Here is an 18,572-nt window from a genome sequence, read left to right as displayed (position 1 = left end):
CTGTTATTGACAAATAGACACACACCCCCCCGTCTTACCAGAGGTAGCGTCTCTGTTCTGCGGGTGCATGGAAAATCCCGCTAGCTCAATATTGTCTGTATCGTTGTTAGGCCACATCTTGGTGAAACATAAGATGTTACAGTTTTTAATGTCCCGTTGGTAGGATAATCTTAATCGTAGGTCATCAACTTTATTTTCCAATGATTGCACGTTAGCAAGAGGAACGGATGGCAGTGAGAGTTTACTCGCTTGCCTACAGATTCTCAGAAGGCTGCCCAATCTGTGGCCCCTTTTTCTGCGTCTTTTCTTCATGCAAATGGCGGGGGTCTGGGCCTGCTCCAGTGAAAGCAGGATATCCTTCTCGTCGGATTCGTTAAAGGAAAAAGTTTCTTCCAGTCCACGGTGAGTAATCGCTGTTCTGATTTTCAGAAGTTATAAGAGATGGTAGCAGCAACATTATGTACACAGTAAGTAAAAAAATAAGTTACGCAAAAAAACGAACAAAATAGCACAATAGCACGCCCATCAGACTATTCTTGATTTAATCTTGCCTTAGATATACTAAATAATAAATGTGTGAAATTGGTTTTGATTTAGAATGTTCTATTATCATACACCTGTTTCGAAACAGGGGCAGGGTAAAAAAATACATGTCAACTATGCACTTAAATAGCGAATGGGAGACACTTTGCCCGTGGTTAATTTTCATGCCAGCCAGGTAGGCAATACTCCTGTTGTAAAGAGAAGTAATATGCTTCATATTAGTAAAGTTGAGAAATAAATACAGTAGGCCTAGAAAGCTGATGTGATCCTTCTCTTTTTAATAGAGGCCATCACCCACTTTACTCACGCAATTGCATAGCCTATAGAAATGTTGCGCAACATGAGCTCATGGCCTCATGTAGTGTTTGATTTTCGATAACATTTGCATTGATGTCAGAGTGTTTAGATGGACAGTAGAGTGCTGAATACCAGGCAGTTAGAACGTTTGGTAGGCTACTAATGACCATCATTAGCATCAGAGCTTGGAGAAGACTAAATACCATAACTACACGGCTACGTGGAATTTGACTGCCTTCATGACTCGTGACTGCAGGTGTTGCGGTTATATGGTCACCGTAACAGCCCTACCCTGCAGTTGCCCTCACCCCCTCACCTCTGCAGTTTAGATTTTGACCCCTGCAAATGTATGACACACTACACCAGATTCACAACAAAGCATGACCACATGACCTTTGACCTGTAGGAAGTGTTAACCAGTTATCAGCGAGCCATAGAAGAAAAGAGAGAGAGAAGAGGGCACTTCAGACAAGGAGGCTATACACACAGTGTATAGTCTGTTGTAACGTTATACTAGATTGACTACATTGCTGTTGGACTGTGCAGAATCACTGATCTACATGACCTTCCATACCAAATAACTACTCATTATGTGATAAAGATTAGCAATCATGTGCTTTGCCTTGCTTAAACTGATCCCTTCAAATGTGATGTTATTGTTCAGGAGAGTCATTATTATTCAGCCAAAAAATGGCCCTACATTTGTTGTTGATCTTCTTTAGGAATTCTGTTGTTTAGAGGAATTCCTTATTCCCAGTTCCTTGTAGTATAATGTCATGATGATACTTGTACCTGACTTGCCTTTCTTAATTCCCCCTGAGGGGATGAATAGCGTTTCATTGAAATTACTCCCAATCGTCTGCTTTTGCTATGATTATGTTGAATTTATCTTCACAACAACTGATTAACTGATTGATTAATGTGTAACAAACTGTGAACACTCACTCACTCACTCACTCACTCACTCACTCACTCACTCACTGGCTGCATTCCAATACCTTTCTCCAGAAGTGTTCAGTCGTTCACTCCCCCTACATTTAAAAGCATTGGATTGGTGCAGTCATGGCTGGAAAAGGTTTCCACCTTATTCCTTACACCAGTCTATGGGAGAATCTCCCCATTCCTTTTAAATCCATGGGGGGGAGTGTACAGTACAGACGCACACTTCGGGACAAGGGTAGAGAACCAGATATAGCCAATCACTCACTCACTCACTCACGAGGGAATGCTATAGCTTCTCCTGCTCATTCACTCATTCACTTGGGTTTTATGTTGTGTTCCAGGTAAAGAGCGAAGGCCCTAAACTGGTGCCCTTCTTCAAGTCTACCTGTGTCTACTTCGTCCTGTGGCTACCAACCTCAAGCCCTTCTTGGTTCAGCGCCCTCATCAAGTGTCTACCCATCTTCTGCCTGTGGCTCTTCATGCTGGCCCACGGCTTCAGCTTTTTAGGTGCCCACTCCAGTGCTCGCAAGATCCTGGCCGGTCTCATCTTCTCTAGCCTGGGAGATGCCTTTCTCATCTGGCAGGAGGACGGCTACTTTAGCCACGGTGAGTGATACTGGTGGCACTCCTGCCTGACTAGATTTCAGACACCTGCCAGATCTCACAACCCCTGGATAGATGTTCAACTTACCAGCTAACCACATCACATGATAAAGCAATATGCCCGACTGCCGTCCAGTCGGCACACAACCATTGGTTGATCATGCAAGTAGCCAATAAGCGAACGGCTGCTAGGGGGCCCTGAGCAAAACAAAAAAAAAACAGATGGTAATTAATCAATATCTGATATACTGACAAGACACAATTTTCCGTACAACATAAACATCTAAAAGTGGATATGGACCTACATAGCAGAAACTCACCGGAGGCGAGGGGGAAAGTTGAGAGGGACTGTTGAGACAGCCGAATGCGTACCTGACATTATGACACCTTACTAGACACACCACGTCATTTCAACGTGGACAATTTGGTCATATTTGGTTGAGCAGTTGATCAATGTTATCACTATGCTTTCAACCATCTAAAAGCACAACCAAATTCCAATGGAAAAACAATGTCAGATTTGTGTTTATTTATACAACTGTGCTTCATCTAATAGCACAACCAAATGGCCTGAATTGCTGTCCTTAACATGCACACTTTCTATGAATACATATAACTTTATAGTAAGTGTAAACCCAAAATGTGGCCACTCATTTCAGGGTTGAATAAATACTGTTATATTCATTTTGTAAGATAACCTTCACTTTATTGAAGTAATATTGAATTGTGTTTTCAACATTTGAAGGAGATGTATCTACTGCTTAAATAGTTCTGACTGTGCCACTGGCTTAGTCCTATTCTTTAACTTTGATTTCTGGTTGAGTTGGAGACGTGAATCCAACATTTAATTGGTCAAATCAAATCAAATGTATTTATAAAGCCCTTCGTACATCAGCTGATATCTCAAAGTGCTGTACAGAAACCCAGCCTAAAACCCCAAACAGCAAGCAATGCAGGTGTAGAAGCACGGTGGCTAGGAAAAACTCCCTAGAAAGGCCAAAACCTAGGAAGAAACCTAGAGAGGAACCAGGCTATGAGGGGTGGCCAGTCCTCTTCTGGCTGTGCCGGGTGGAGATTATAACAGAACATGGCCAAGATGTTCAAATGTTCATAAATGACCAGCATGGTCAAATAATAATAATCACAGGCAGAACAGTTGAAACTGGAGCAGCAGCAAGGAGTCATCATGTCAGGTAGTCCTGAGGCATGGTCCTAGGGCTCAGGTCCTCCGAGAGAGTGAAAGAAAGAGAGAAAGAGAGAATTAGAGAGAGCATACTTAAATTCACACAGGACACCGGATAGGACAGGAGAAGTACTCCAGATATAACAAACTGACCCAAGCCCCCCCGACACATAAACTACTGCAGCATAAATACTGGCGGTAAACAAGTTAATAGGCTATTTACTATAATAAAATAATAGTTAATAGGCTATTTACTGTAATAAAATGTTGTATTGAATGTTGTATTGTATTGAATGTTGTATTGAAATGTGTTTCAATACAACATTTTCAACACAACCAAATATCAGCATTGAAAGGAGATACAGTATATCAACTACCTGGATAGTTCCATTTGTGACACTGGCTTAGTCCTATTTTTTAAGTTAGATTTTTGGTTCAGATGGAGACGTCAACACAACATATCAATTACTAAAGGGAGACTTTGGGATTTTGGCAATCGTGGATGCCATTTTTATGCCTGCGTGCAGTTTGACGGAAGTTGGTAGCTAGTGCATTATAGCGTTAGCATAATGACTGGAAGTCTATAGTATCTGCTAGCATGCAATACCTTGCTATGTACGGATAGTATGCATCCCCTTCCCCTCAAGAATGGTCTACCATATAGCCAGTTATGCAGGGTTAAATGAATCTGTGGCCACCAGACAGATTTTGACAGCAATGCTAAAAAACCAAGAGAGGAATTACTAAAAACTCAACCTAAGAAGAAAAACAACGCAACTGTCTTTTGCACCAAGGGTTTGGAGAAAATTAAAGCATTCCTGAAAAAGCACTGGCATATTCTGCAATCAGACAAAAATTGCACAACTCTTCAAGGAACTCCCACTGGTGTTCTATATGCGTGGTCGCAATATTGGAGATAGCTTTTTGAGACCTGACCTGCCCCCTGAGCCCACTCAGACACTCTTGACACCTATCCCAAATGGGAACTACAAATGTGGCTCATTCGCACAGTGCAATAGCACTATAAAAACATCTTTCTTCAGGCACCCACATACAGGTCGAAAAATCCCTGTTAGGGTTATCATCTCATGCAACACCAAGGGAGTAATCTATCTCATCACCTGTCCATGTGGAAAAGCCTACGTAGGACAAACAAAAGACAATTAAAACAACGCATAGCTGAACATCGCAGCTCAATCAGGTGTAAGAACATTGACTATCCAGTCAGTAGCAGCTCACTTTGTTGAAGCTAACCCTCCAATCTCCTCCCTCAAATAAACAGGCATTGAGCATGTTGCTCTACCAAGGAAAGGAGGTAACATTGAGATCCCACTACTAGAAAGGGAGGCTTACTGGATATCCTATCTAAAAACATTGACCCCTAGCGGTCTGAATATTGACTTTGGTCTCAGGTCCTTCTTATGAACAATTATTTATTTTATGAACAAGTCTTATAAATTGATATATTCTTTCTACAGCTTATTAGCGTACACCTAATATGTTCCCCCTGTTGATGATGCTCATAAGGTTGAACCAAAAGATTACACGTAACAAATTTGAAATGAAATACGAAACCATTAAATATGTGAAATTGAATTAAACAATAATGTATGTACAATGTTCAATTATGTTTCCATATGATAACAATAGCCTAATATATTTAATATGCCATAAACCATTTTTAGTTGATTTTTTAAGTTTCACTAATTCATTCGAATTAACTTAATCATTATGACACAACACTATTGTCATTGGTTGCATTAATTGCACTGTTTGCTTACATAACCTGGTTCAAGTATTCATGACATTTCCCTGAAGAAGGCACAGTGATGCCCCAAAGTTGGTAAATACACATTCAATTACTGGGAGTTTATATGTGGAGTGTGTGACTTTCTTTCTTTTGATAGTTTTCAGATGGCGACGTCAACACAACATATCAATTACTAAAGGGATACTTCGGGATTTTGGCAATCGTGGATACCATTTTTAGGTCTCTGCGTGCAGATTGAAGGAAGTTGGTAGCTAGTGTATAATAGCATTAGCATAATGACTGGAAGTCTATAGTATTTGCTAGCATGCAAGCAGATACCATAGAATTGCATTCATTGCGCTAATGCTAGTTAGCATTGGGTTGCAAAACTACCTCTAACTGCCTTCATACTGGACATAGAGGGATAAAAATGGTATCCACAAGTTCATCTGGCTCTGGGGGAAGTTGATAAAGGGCATTATGGCCACATTCCTGAAGTATCTCATTAACTTGTAGACATACTGGAATTCAATTTGAAATGAACCGAAGCCTATAAGTATTGTCTCTTTTTAGTTGAATCCTTGGTTAAATTGAAACAATAGCTGTTGATTACTTTTTGCAACTCCTATATAAAGTTGAAGTCGGAAGTTTACATACACTCAGTGTCTCTTCGCTTGACATCATGGGAAATTCAAAAGAAATCAGCCAAGGCCTCTGAAAGAAAATTATAGACCTCCACAAGTCTGGTTCATCCTTGGGAGCAATTTTCAAATGCCTGAAGGTACCACGTTCATCTGTACAAACAATAGCACGCAAGTATAAACACCATGGGAACACTCCGTCATACTGCTCAGGAAGGAGATGCGTTCTGTATCCTAGAGATGAAAGTACTTTGGTGTGAAAAGTGCAAATCAATCTTAGAACAACAGCAAAGCACCTTGCGAAGATGCTGGAGGAAACAGGTACAAAAGTATCTATATCCACATTAAAGCGAGTTCTATATCGACATAACCTAAAAGGCTGCTCAGCAAAGAAGAAGCCACTGCTCCAAAACCGCCATAAAAAGCCAGATTACGGTTTGCAACTGCACATGGGGACAAAGATCGTACTTTTTGGGGAAATGTCCTGTGGTCTGATGAAACAAAAATGAACTGTTCGGCCATAATGACCATCGTTATGTTTGGAGGAAAAAGGGGGAGGCTTGCAAGCCGAAGAACACCATCCCAACCGTGAAGCACGGGGGTGGCAGCATCATGTTGTTAGGGTGCTTTGCTGCAGGAGGGACTGGTGCACCTCACAAAATAGATGGCATCATGAGGAAGGAAAATTATGTGAATATATTGAAGCAACATCTCAAGACATCAGTCAGGAATTTAAAGCTTGGTCCCAAATGGATCTTCCAAATGGACAATGGCCTCAAGCATAGTTCCAAAGTTGTGGCAAAATGGCTAAAGGACAACAAAGTCAAGGTATTGGAGTGGCCATCACAAAGCCCTGACCTCAATCCTATAGACAATTTGTGGGCAGAACTGAAAAAGCGTGTGCATTCAAGGAGGCCTACAAACCTGACTCAGTTACACCAGCTCTGTCAGGAGGAATGGGCCAACATTCACCCAACTTATTATGGGAAGCTTGTGGAAGGCTACCTGAAACAGTTGACCCAAGTTAAACAATTTAAAGGCAATGCTACCAAATGCTAATTGAGTGTATGCAAGCTTCTGACCCACTGGGAATGTGATGAAAGAAATAAAAGCTGAAATAAATCATTATTCTGACATTTCACATTCTTAAAATAAAGTGGTGATCCTAACTGACCTAAGACAGGGATTTTTTACTTGTATTAAATGTCAGGAATTGTGAAAAACTGAGTTTAAATGTATTTGGCTAAGGTGTATGTTAACTTCAGACTTCAACTATAGGTCTAAATAGCATCATTGATGAAATAGGATTACGTTGATACAAATGTGGTCAAATTTGCTGTGTTAAACCTACCCTTTGGAATAAAAATTGCAGTAGTTAACCCATTTCGTTTTAAAGTGGAGATCCCTCAATAATAATTCTTAAGATAGCACATTACCCTCTGGGCACATACCTGTACGTCACCTCAACGTTTAGTTTGAGTTACCAACTTTCTTAAAAAGAAAAAATCTCACCTATCTTTACACAACATGTGAAATGTTGGTCCCATTTTCATGAGCTGAAATTAGAAATTTTCCATACACACAAAAATGTGTTTACATCTCTGTTAGTAAGCATTTCTCCTTTGCCAAAATTATCCATCCACCTGACAGGTGTGTGTGGCATATCAAGAAGTTTATCAACCCCCTAGAGTCGATTGGCGCACCGATGCGACAATCTAAGTAACATATAAAACATCCCCATCAAAATCAGTCAGTTTAAGATAGAGATATCAGTTTTTCTTAATTGGATGCGTCTCAATCCAACACACTTCTGCATCTGTGGTGGAAGGTTTCAGAGCTAAAGTGGTGTTTGTCAAACCATGAGACATCCTGTAATTTGGCCTTCTCACCAAAACGTCTGTAGCGTCCAAACCGTTTGGCCTACAAAAAACCATGACCACTCTCACAAACATCAAGGTTGGTCTCCATTTTGCTCTACGACCACCACAAGTGTCAGGGGACTCGTCCAAAGTTGGTTACCCTCAGTGTGCCAACTTGTGTTTTGTAGCATCCAAAGGATTTGGGTTACAAACTAATGTGAACCCACTGAGGAAAGGGGAGAGTCTCACGAACACCATGGTGTTCTCCGTTTGGGTCTATGACCTCGCACAAGTGTCACTGGACTCATCTGAAGGTAACCGGTACCGGTTAAAAAAATTAATGGAAGTATGGCGGAAGTTTTGTGCCTACCCAATAAAGTGGTTCAATATGTGTCAATTTTAAAAAAAATAAAATAATAATTTCCTGAGCTTTCTTATACAGTGCATTCGGAAACTATTCAGACTGCTTCACTTTTTTCCATTTTGTTACATTACAGCCTTATTCTAAAATTGATTCCATTTTTTCCCCCTCATCAATCTACACACAATACCCCATAATGACTAAGCAAAAACAGGTTTTTATACATTTTTGCTCATTTATTATATCAAATATTACATGAACATAAGTATTCAGACCCTTTACTCAGTACTTTGTTGAAGCACCTTTTGCAGCGATTAAAGGTTGGGCCTCTCAAGGACATTCAAAGACTTGTCCTGAAACCACTCCTGCGTTGTCTTGGCTTTCCCTCAATCCTGACTAGTCTCCCAGTCCCTGCCCCTGAAAAACATCCCCATATCCTGATGCTGTCACCATGCTTCACCGTAGGGATGTTATTGGCCAGGTGATGAGTGGTGCTTGGTTTCCTCCAAATGTGACGCTTGGCATTCAGACCAAAGAGTTCAATCTTGGTTTAATCAGACCAGAGCATTTTGTTTCTCATGGTCAGAGTCCTTTAGGTGCCTTCTGGCAAATTCCAAGCGGGCTGTCATTTGCCTTTTACTAAGGAGTGGCTTCTGTCTGGCCACTCTCCCATCAAGGCCCGATTGGTGGAGTGCTGCAGAGATGGTTGTCCTTCTGGAAGGTTCTCCCATCTCCACAGAGGAACTCTGGAGCTCTGTCAGAGTGACCATTAGGTTCTTGGTCACCTCCCTGACCAAAGCCCTTCACCCCCAATTGCTCAATTTGGCCAGGCTGCCAGCTCTCGAAAGAGTCTTGGTGGTTCCAAACTTCTTCCATTTAAGAATGATGGAGGCCACTGTGTTCTTGGGCACCTTCAATGCTGCAGAAATGTTTTGGTACCCTTCCCCAGATCTGTACCTCGACACAATCCTGTCTCGGAGCTCTACGGACAATTCCTTCGACCTCATGGCTTGGTTTTTGCTCTGACATGGACTATCATCTGTGAGACCTTTATATAGACAGGTGTGTGTCTTTCCAAATCATTTCCAATCAATTGATCAATGGGAACAGGATGCACTTGAGCTCCCTTTCGAGTCTCATAGCAAAGGGTCTGAATACTTAAATAAGATATTTATCTTTTACATTTTTTATTAAGAAATGTACAAAAATGTTTTCGTTTTGTCATTTTGGGATATTGATGAGGAAAATGTTTTGCTTAATCAATTTTAGAATAAGGCTGTAACATAACAAAATGTGGAAATAGTGAAGGGGTCTGAATACTTTCCGAATGCACTGTATCTTCTAGATATAGGACAGACACTTCAAAATCTTATTCCTTATGGGTTTTTTCACTCTCTTTTTTTGCCATTTCATGAATGCGTTATTCAATGCGTTTCTATGGGCTATAGTAGTAAAGGCCAAATTCAATATTTTGTCAAATACATTTTATAAAACAAGTTTGGGACAGATGAAGGGGCCCTAAAATTAAAAAACAAATAGCTAAATGATCCATGGTATGACCATCTTAAAAAAGTTCCATATGTCAGCTGCAAAGATAGATAATGAAGAGGAGTGGGACAACATTCCACAGGCGACAATCAACAGCCTGATCAACTCTATGTGAAGGAGAAGTGTCATGAGGCAAATGGTGGTCACACCAGATACTGACTGGTTTTCTGATCCATGCCCCCACCTTTAAAAAAAAGTATTCCCAGTCATGTGAAATCCATAGTTTAGGGCCTAATGAATGTATGCATTTACATTTAAATTAAATTGACTGATTTCCTTATATGAACTGTAACTCAGGAAAATCTTTGACATTGTTGCATGTTGCGTTTATATTTTAGTTCAGTGTACTTTCCAGCGGGAGGTACTGGCCAGCCTATTGTCTTTTCCGATGGTGGATATAACGTTGTATATCTGACTTGTTTCAAAGGTACAAATTTAACAAATTTAACAAATAGGGTAAAGACCCAGCAAACAGGACCCCAATTGGCCCCATGTAGGTATTCAGTGGACAAGGTAGGCACAGGCTAGCCCACACTAATCCCATGCCAGCCCAACACAGGCTAGCCCAGACCAAGCCCAGCTAGAGGCAGGGGCTCATTTTAATATTTGGGAGCATGTGAAATTTTCATATGTCCCATGCACTTATTTAAAGGCCCAATACAGTCAAATGTGTTTTTTTCCCCCTGTGTTTTATATCTATTTCCACACTATGAGTTTGGAATAATACTGTGAAATTGTGAAAATTATGATAATGTCCTTTTATTGTAACAGCTGTTTGAAAAGACAGCCTGAAATTTCTGCCTGTTTTGGTGGGAGGAAGTTTTAGCCTTACATCTACACCTTTCAAACCAATATGTTTTTCTGCCAACTTTAGCATTCCTCCAACTTTTTGCAGGATTTTCTTTATATGAAATGTATTGCCGGTGACAAAGCCTCTACATTTCCGCCAACCGACTTAGTCATGACTTAGTCATGTTTATGGTAAAGTTCTGCCTACGGCTTAGTATGAAATGTAGCCATGATGCTGAGGCGGCATTGGCACGCACTACACTCTTAAGCTCTTGATGGTTGCTAGGCAGCGCCCATTACCACTACCATTACCATTCCTGACAGTTAGAAACTTTGCGAGGCATGTCACTTCACCCATGTCTTCGCATATCCCACCACATGCACTGCTTTCTTAAACACAACTGGATGGATCCATAAAGAATTACTGTGGGAATAAATATCACCGAATGATGAAAATATTGGAATAAACTAGGCTAATGTAATTGAAAGCATCAATTTGTTGCTTACTGAAACTCCCAAAGTCCTCTAATTGTTTTAATACATTTGAAGTAATAGCCTACCCCGTGTGTGTTCAACTATTTCAGTGCTGTTTCTCGCTGCTTTGAGACAAGCGTGGGGACTCAATCAATGTCTAATTTTTCTTTTCACTGAATCTCCATTTGGATATTGGTTAGGCTACAATTAGGCTGTGGACATGTTAGCTACGTTGAGGTGAGTGCTGCTCATGATCATCTTGTCAAGTGTCTAATTTTTAGCACTGATCAGAACATTTGCCAGCATGTTCAGTGCCTTCAGAAAGTTTTCATACCCCTTGACTTACTCCAAAAAAAATTGTGTTATAGCCTGAATTCAAAATGGATTAGATGTATACCTTTTCTCACCCATCTAAACACAATACCCCATGATGACAAATTACTTTTTTGTTGTTGTTGACATTTTTGCAAATATATTGGAAATTAAATATAGAAATATCTCATTTACATAAGTATTCACACCCCCTGAGTCAATGTATGTTAGAATCACCTTTGGCAGCGATTACAGCTACAAGTCTTTCTGGTTAAGTCGCTAAGAACTTAGCACACCTGGATTGTGCTACATTTGCCCATTATAATTTTTTCAATTCTTCATGCTGTGATCACTAGATCACTAGATTGCTATTTTCAAGTCTTGCCATAGATTTTCAAGTTGATTTAAGTCAAAACTGTAACAGGAACATTCCATGTCGTCTTGATAAGCAACTCCAGTGTATATTCTGCCTTGTGTTTCAGGTTATTGTCATGCAGAAAGTTGAATTTGTCTCCCAGTGTCTGTTGGAAAGTTTTCCTCTAGGATTTTGATATGTTTATCTCTATTCTTTTTCATTCTTGCCGATGACAAGCATACCCATAACATAATACAGCCACCATCATGATTGATGTGTTGTATTGGATTTGCCCCAAACAGAATGCTTTGTATTCAGGACACAAATGTAATTTCTTTCAAATTTTTTGCAGTTTTCATTTCAAATCAAATCAAATTTTATTGGTCACACACATATGGTTATGGTAATGGTAATGCAAGTGTAGCGAAATGCTTGTGCTTCTAGTTCCAACCATGCAGTAATATCTAACAAGTAATCTAACAATTTCACAACAACTACCTTATACACACAAGTGTAAAGGAATGAATAAGAATATATACATATAAATATATGGATGAGCGATGGCCGAACGGCATAGTAGAGTGAGTGCAGTAGTCTAATCTAGAAGTGGCAAAAGCATGGATTCGTTTTTCTGCGTCAAATTTGGATAAAATGTTTGCAATGTTACTACTTCAATTTAAATTCAAGAATTGAATTAGAATTTATGAGGCATTCTGAATTCAATTCTGAATTGAGCCCAAACCCTGGTAGGATTACAGGAAATGTACTTTAAATCATCTAATTTTCTGTATACTGCAGAGGGGTGTCACTAAAATGTTTTGCCGTAAGGGGGGGTCCTCTAACCAAATTACACAATTCTAGAGCCATCCCTGACTGCAATGTAGTCAGGCAGGAACTCGACCACTGATGCCTACAGTCCTTTTCAGCAATTGAAGGTGGCTTCCTCTACTGGGTTGCATATAAAATGGCACCCTATTCCCTTGTAATAGTACATTATACAGAGAAAAGGGTGCCATTTCAGAAGCAGATATAGGGTCTCCTTTCCCTCTTGCTACTCTCAGCTATCCAGTTTGTTTAGATCAGCGCAGATGGAGGAGAGGAAGGTACTTTAGACAATTTAGGCATGCCCCATGCTTAATGTCTTCCCTACTTGTGATTTCCCTACCTCCTGTGTGTACCTGAATGTGTGTGTATATACTATATCAGGCAAATTCTAATCTGGGCCTCGAAGCCTGATCCACATTATTTCCCTCTAATCAAGGATTGATTTATACCTTGGACACCAGGTGGCTGCAATTAATTGTCAGGTATAACAGAAAACCATCAGTACTCTGGAGCTCCAAGCTCAGATTTTATAACAAAAAAGGCAATATAACAGTAAGTTATATATATACTATTTTCTGTATCCCACAGGTTTGCTGATGTTTGCCATCTCCCACATCCTCTACTCCTCGGCCTTCGGTATGAAGCCCCTGAACCCGCTTGCCGGCCTGGTGATTGGCGCCATTTCGGCCGTGAGCTACGCCCTGCTCTACCCCTACCTCTCAGGCCCCTTCACCTACCTGGTGGGGGTCTATATCGCCCTGATCGGCTTCATGGGCTGGCGGGCTGTGGCCGGCCTCCAGTTGGCCAATGACCTGTGGACCTGGACCAAGATGTCGGCATGTCTGGGCGCTGTACTCTTCATGGTCTCCGACCTCACTATTGCCGTTAACAAGTTCTGCTTCCCTGTGCCGCACTCACGCGCCGTTATCATGGCCACCTACTACGCCGCGCAGATGCTGATCGCGCTCTCCGCCGTCGAGTGCCAGGATGTGGAGACGGCAAGGAAGATGGCATGAAGAGGAGAGAGCGAGGTCGCGTCACGTGATCAAGAAGATGTGATAGGGGCAGCCAATCCCCCTTGTTTTTGTCATGGACATATTCCAGAGACAGTTACCCCCAAACCCCCTACTTTGGTTGTAGCGTGGCATTCGCACACCCTTGTTACCATGGAAACTAGTGTACTACCACCAGCCTGCCCCATGGCTAGTGGGACAGTCAAAGACCCTAGTTACCATGGAGACAAGTGCACTACTTTTAACCCTCAACTACTGCCCTACAGTTCTCGTAGATACGTCCTAGTTACTAGAGAGTAGTGCACGACAACTCCCCCACCTCACTGCCTAGGATGTTGGTACAGATGACCATACAGATCACCATGTCAAGGTTTGTGTGTGGGTGTGGGTGCGTGTGCGTGCGCGTGCGTATTAGGTTAGAGGATTCATACTATATAACCTACAGATGAGTGTGATTTCTCATGGCCTGCTACAATAATAGCACATCTTCCTTCTGCCCCCCAGTCATTGGCTGCCCTCTCCACCCCATTTACAGTATAATGTGGTCCAATATTGCAAATTCAAATGGATGTGTTTCCTGTGGCATATTGTCTTTGCAACTATTTTATCACCATTATTTAATTTATCTCTGAAAAGGGAGTTGTTATAGTGAATAAGTTTGCACATCTCGACTTGTTATGGGGGAGGTTGTGTCCCATAACTGCTGTCTCTTCTCATGTATTTAGGTGCTGTTCTCAAAGTCTGGAGCACATCCACCCTCCTTTTTTTTACTGATTTTAGTCTCTTCACTTTCACTTAAGACAAACTGCCTTTTGTACTTCTGCTCGCCACACTCCTATTAGAATACATCCTCTCTCCTGTGTCTATGAGCCTATGAAAATTGCTGTGAATGTCTACGCACACACACAGAGAGAGAGAGAATTTGTGGACTTTTACCTAGCTAGCTGTTGCTAAATCATTTGTCCTGGGATATGAACATTGGGTTGCTATTGTAACTGAAATCCATATGGTCCTTCTATCTGCTGGATCTTTGTAGAATTTTGTACCCATTTTGAGTCCCACAAAATCGTGTGTTCTCTACTCCGACAATGAATCAAAAGGTAAAAGGGAAAACCTAGTATGTTTTCTTTGATTCATCTCTCCTCATTCATTCCTCTTTGGATTTTATATGACTGTTGACAACCGGCATTAAGGCTCATGACCTCCATCAACTAGGCTGGAGTGTGGACCTGCTTCATCTTTCAATCACTCACGTGGGTTTGTATGATCCTAAAAACCAAGGCGGAGATGGGAGAGGCATGACTTGCCGCGCCAAATAAAACCAAGTTCTATTTTAGTGCCTGGCTATGCAGATGACGTGCGTGAGCAGTTTCGATGAAATTATTGAATAACATGTATGTCTACATTTATTTCTCTCAACACTTGCGCACGCAACGTGGCCGGTTTGGTCAGCATGTGAGAGAGATCATTTGAGAGCGCCTGCTCTAGTATTTTACCACAGTCATACTGATCACTCAAAAGGCTGGTCCCTAAGGGGAACATTTTTCTTAGATCTGTGTGTGTGTGTGTGTGTGTGTGTGTGTGTGTGTACGCTCTGTACCTGAGGCATCTCACAGTGTTCCTTCTTTACTGTTTATGTTACCCTGAACACGCACAAACACACACCACATATACACGCTTCCTTCAGGTCACACTTCATACCCCCAGCTCCTGCTGGTTTGGTTATTAGAAGAAGGCTGGTGGTGCCCTTATTGCTGGAACATTTTCAGCTACCAACTGTGTGCCTGTGGCCATATAAAGTGTTACGAAAAGGACATGTTGGCTGAAGCCAGTCCTTGTTTTGTCTGCAGTGCTTGGGCCTTCAGAGAAGAACACAGCCCTAGGACACCCTGGTCCCTTAGGGTCCAAACACAGCCAAAAAAGAGAGAGAAGACTGGCCAATGGTTTCATTAGCACAAGGGAACAATTATACCACTCAATCCCAATTGGTTATATCCCCCTAAATAGATATGCAGCTATGACACTTATCTGTCATAGTATCTGTTGCACCAGCTATAGGGACATCTTTGCTGAGTTATTGTGCTGTCTGTTTGAAGCATATTGACTGAAAAAATGTCAGTGTGTATTTAAGACATTTTAGAAAACAGATACATTGTTGCATGTTATTTGTGTGTGCGTGCGTGTAGGTGTGTGTCGAGCTCCCTCTAGGGCCGTGGCAGAATTGCTGTGAACTATCATTTTGCTTGAACATTGGCTAAATGTACATCATACCGGCGTATTCCTATTTTGTAATATTTTCTCAAAATCCTTTGATTAATGCCAGGCCATTTTTAGGTAACGTTTTCCCAACTAGCACATAATGTTCTGAGAACCATATGTTTCTTAGAGCTTGGTGAGAGAGTAATTGTCCTATGTTTATTTTGCATACAACTTTTCCACAACTTTCTGGGAATGGTGCAGGATAGTTTGGAACATTCTCAGCACTTTTAAGGAACTTCAAGGTACTTCATTACTTTAACAGAATGTTTCCTAAAAGTTCAAACATGGTTACATTTCATTTCAATTTTGGTCATGTTCTAGGAATGTTCTCCAACTGGTTTGACATTGGGAATGTTAAAAAAAAATTCAACTTCGTTAAGAAACAACGTTCTTCGTTGGGAATTTCAGTACTTCAGGCATAACATTTTCCTACAGGTTTCCTCCTGGTTCCATTTAAAGTCATGTTCTCAAATTGTTCCGAGAACGTTAAAAAAACTTTTCATAGAAACCACAAAACTTTTGTAATGTTCAGAGAACGTTCTAGTAATGTTATTTAATAACATACATTCCATTCTCAGCATCACCAAAATTATCTCTATCCTCAATCTTGTTAAGTGTGTTCAGGTGCGTTGCCTGCGCCCACTAATTGGCCACACCTGGTCTTAATGAGTGTTCGTTTCAATTGAAATGCGGTCTGTTTGAATAAACTAAAATGAACAGATTTGTAAGTGTAAAAAATATGGCATGCTAGCTCCATCCTGGTGGTGTGGTGGACTAATTCCATGGATAGATTATAGGTTCGAATCTCACTGATGCCGTGTCACAATGAAAAATAAATGTGTTTGCATGATTAATGCATAAGGAAATATATTTCCATGTGTCCTATCTGTGCAAGTAACCCACTTGTCAACTATCGCAAAATCAACAAAACAATTCACAATGTCATTGGATTTAGGTTCAAAGTTTGGTGGGGAAAAAAACGAAATTCCCTTCTGTTGACTTTTTGAAAATCCAATTGGTTGATTCAACATCATCACATAGACATTTTTTTTTAAATGACTTGGAAACATCATTGATTCAACAAGTTTCTGCCCAGTAGGAAAAGTCACATCCAGTGAACGTTTTAAGGAAGTTATTAAAAAACCTTGAAATAACCTAGAATTTCCATTCTCAGAGCGTTAAAGAAACCCCAGGAATACTTTCAAGGAACCAGAGTAAAACATTCTCAGAACCTCCTGAAACCCCAAAATAAACCTTCACTTCACTTCTGTTCTCGTAACGTTTACCGGTCAGGAAACGTATGACTTAATTCCCACAACCAATGTGAAACCAAAAACATACTTTACCACAACTTCCAAGGAACCACTATTTCTGTATTTCTTTTATACCGACTTTTTTCAGCCCTGCATCCCGCTAAAGGATGTTCGTTTGATTACACTTTTCTGTAGAGAGTGGTTGTTGTATAGCGCCCACAGAGTCTAATGTAGCATGAAGAAGGATGCTAACAATTGATGTGTTCTATTGGTATTGAAGACATCTATCTGTTGGCTATTGTTGTTTATTGATATCTATTCAGCTACAGTATATGAAACTAACTGACAGTTTACTGGAATAAGTAGAGGAACTACTTAAAGATGCATACAAACAGTATATTGTAACATATATTTATTTGACCTTTAGTAGTTTTAAATATTGTGTATAGGGGGGATTTGAATACTTGTGGATACACAGATAGAGTATCCAAATGTATCGTACTGTTCTGTCCCACTGGGCACCAACTGGTTGAATCAACGTTGTTTCTACAACATTTCCACAAAGAAATGCAATGTTTTTTCTTTTGATGATGTTGAATCAATGTAGAAGATTAATTGGATTTGCAAAAACTCATCAACGTACAGGAATTTTGGATTTTTTTTGTCAACCAACTTTTAACCTAAATAAAATGACAGTCTAAGCTGCAGAAGGGATCACTGATAGATCAAGATTTGAAATGAGGGGAAGCATGAGCTCCCCTTAATGCAACAAAAGTCAAACTTTAATTAAACCATTCTCCTATTTGTTTAAAATGCAATTTTGTACTGTTACAGTTGTACATTTTTAAATAAAAGCTTAAACGAACGATCTCTGTCATTGTATAAACCAGTGACAGTTCAGGTTCTTTCAACCGCATTCTTACTACTCCGCCTGTCTGCCGCTCTCCTGTCTGTCTTGAGCTTTCGCTAGCAAACTTGCAACATTGTATCGACTGGGTCCAGCCAGCTATCAAACTTGCAACATTGTTTCAACTGAGCCCTCAGTTTCCCACGGCAATGACAGGCAGGTCACCCATGTTACAAGTCAGTATTCGATGTCCATCCATGTCTGAGGACGTTGGTTGATGACATAAAAACTGGCCACTAGGGACAACAGTGAGTGCTGTTACCTTCAAGTAGGTGTTGTGGACAGGGATGGTGGATAGGCACGGTGGATAGGCACAAGCATCTGCCTCTGGTTTCATGTTCAAATCCAGTGATATAAAGTATTTTTTTATATTTTTGTTTTAAGCCTATCCCAATCCTTAACCCTTACCTTAACCATTTGGAGTTCATGCCTAAACTTAACCTAGGCATGATAGAGAAGTAACCAAACATTTAGAAATTTGACCTTTGGAACAACTTCGAAATTTGAAGTTTGAGAAACATGGATGAACGTCTAACTCTGACGTGTAACTGTGTTAGCTTGTTGGTTTTTACGTCCCTTATTTCAGCCACTTTTGTTCCAAAAGGTCCATTTGCCAGCAAGATGTATCAATTAATTCAAGCTATAAGAGTGTAGGCCT

At 40.6% G+C, this 18,572-nt stretch overlaps 1 protein-coding gene across 1 annotated transcript in view; it reads left to right on the top strand.

Annotated features, from left to right (window-relative positions):
- Positions 1 to 17,873, top strand: part of tmem86a (transmembrane protein 86A) — a 49,314-nt gene extending 31,441 nt beyond the window's left edge. Inside the window, exons 2-3 of the mRNA XM_021564083.2 lie at positions 2,124 to 2,388; positions 13,071 to 17,873. Coding sequence (XP_021419758.1) covers positions 2,124 to 2,388; positions 13,071 to 13,498 — 693 coding nt within the window. The 3' untranslated portion in view covers positions 13,499 to 17,873. The remainder of the gene's footprint in view (positions 1 to 2,123; positions 2,389 to 13,070) is intronic.
- The last annotated feature ends 699 nt before the right edge of the window (positions 17,874 to 18,572 follow it).

Source organism: Oncorhynchus mykiss, chromosome 2 (genome assembly GCF_013265735.2).
Source record: "Oncorhynchus mykiss isolate Arlee chromosome 2, USDA_OmykA_1.1, whole genome shotgun sequence".
NCBI classification, from domain to species: domain Eukaryota; kingdom Metazoa; phylum Chordata; class Actinopteri; order Salmoniformes; family Salmonidae; genus Oncorhynchus; species Oncorhynchus mykiss.
The sequence above is the reverse complement of the archived record's forward strand: the minus strand, read 5'-3'. Positions and strand labels throughout refer to the sequence as shown.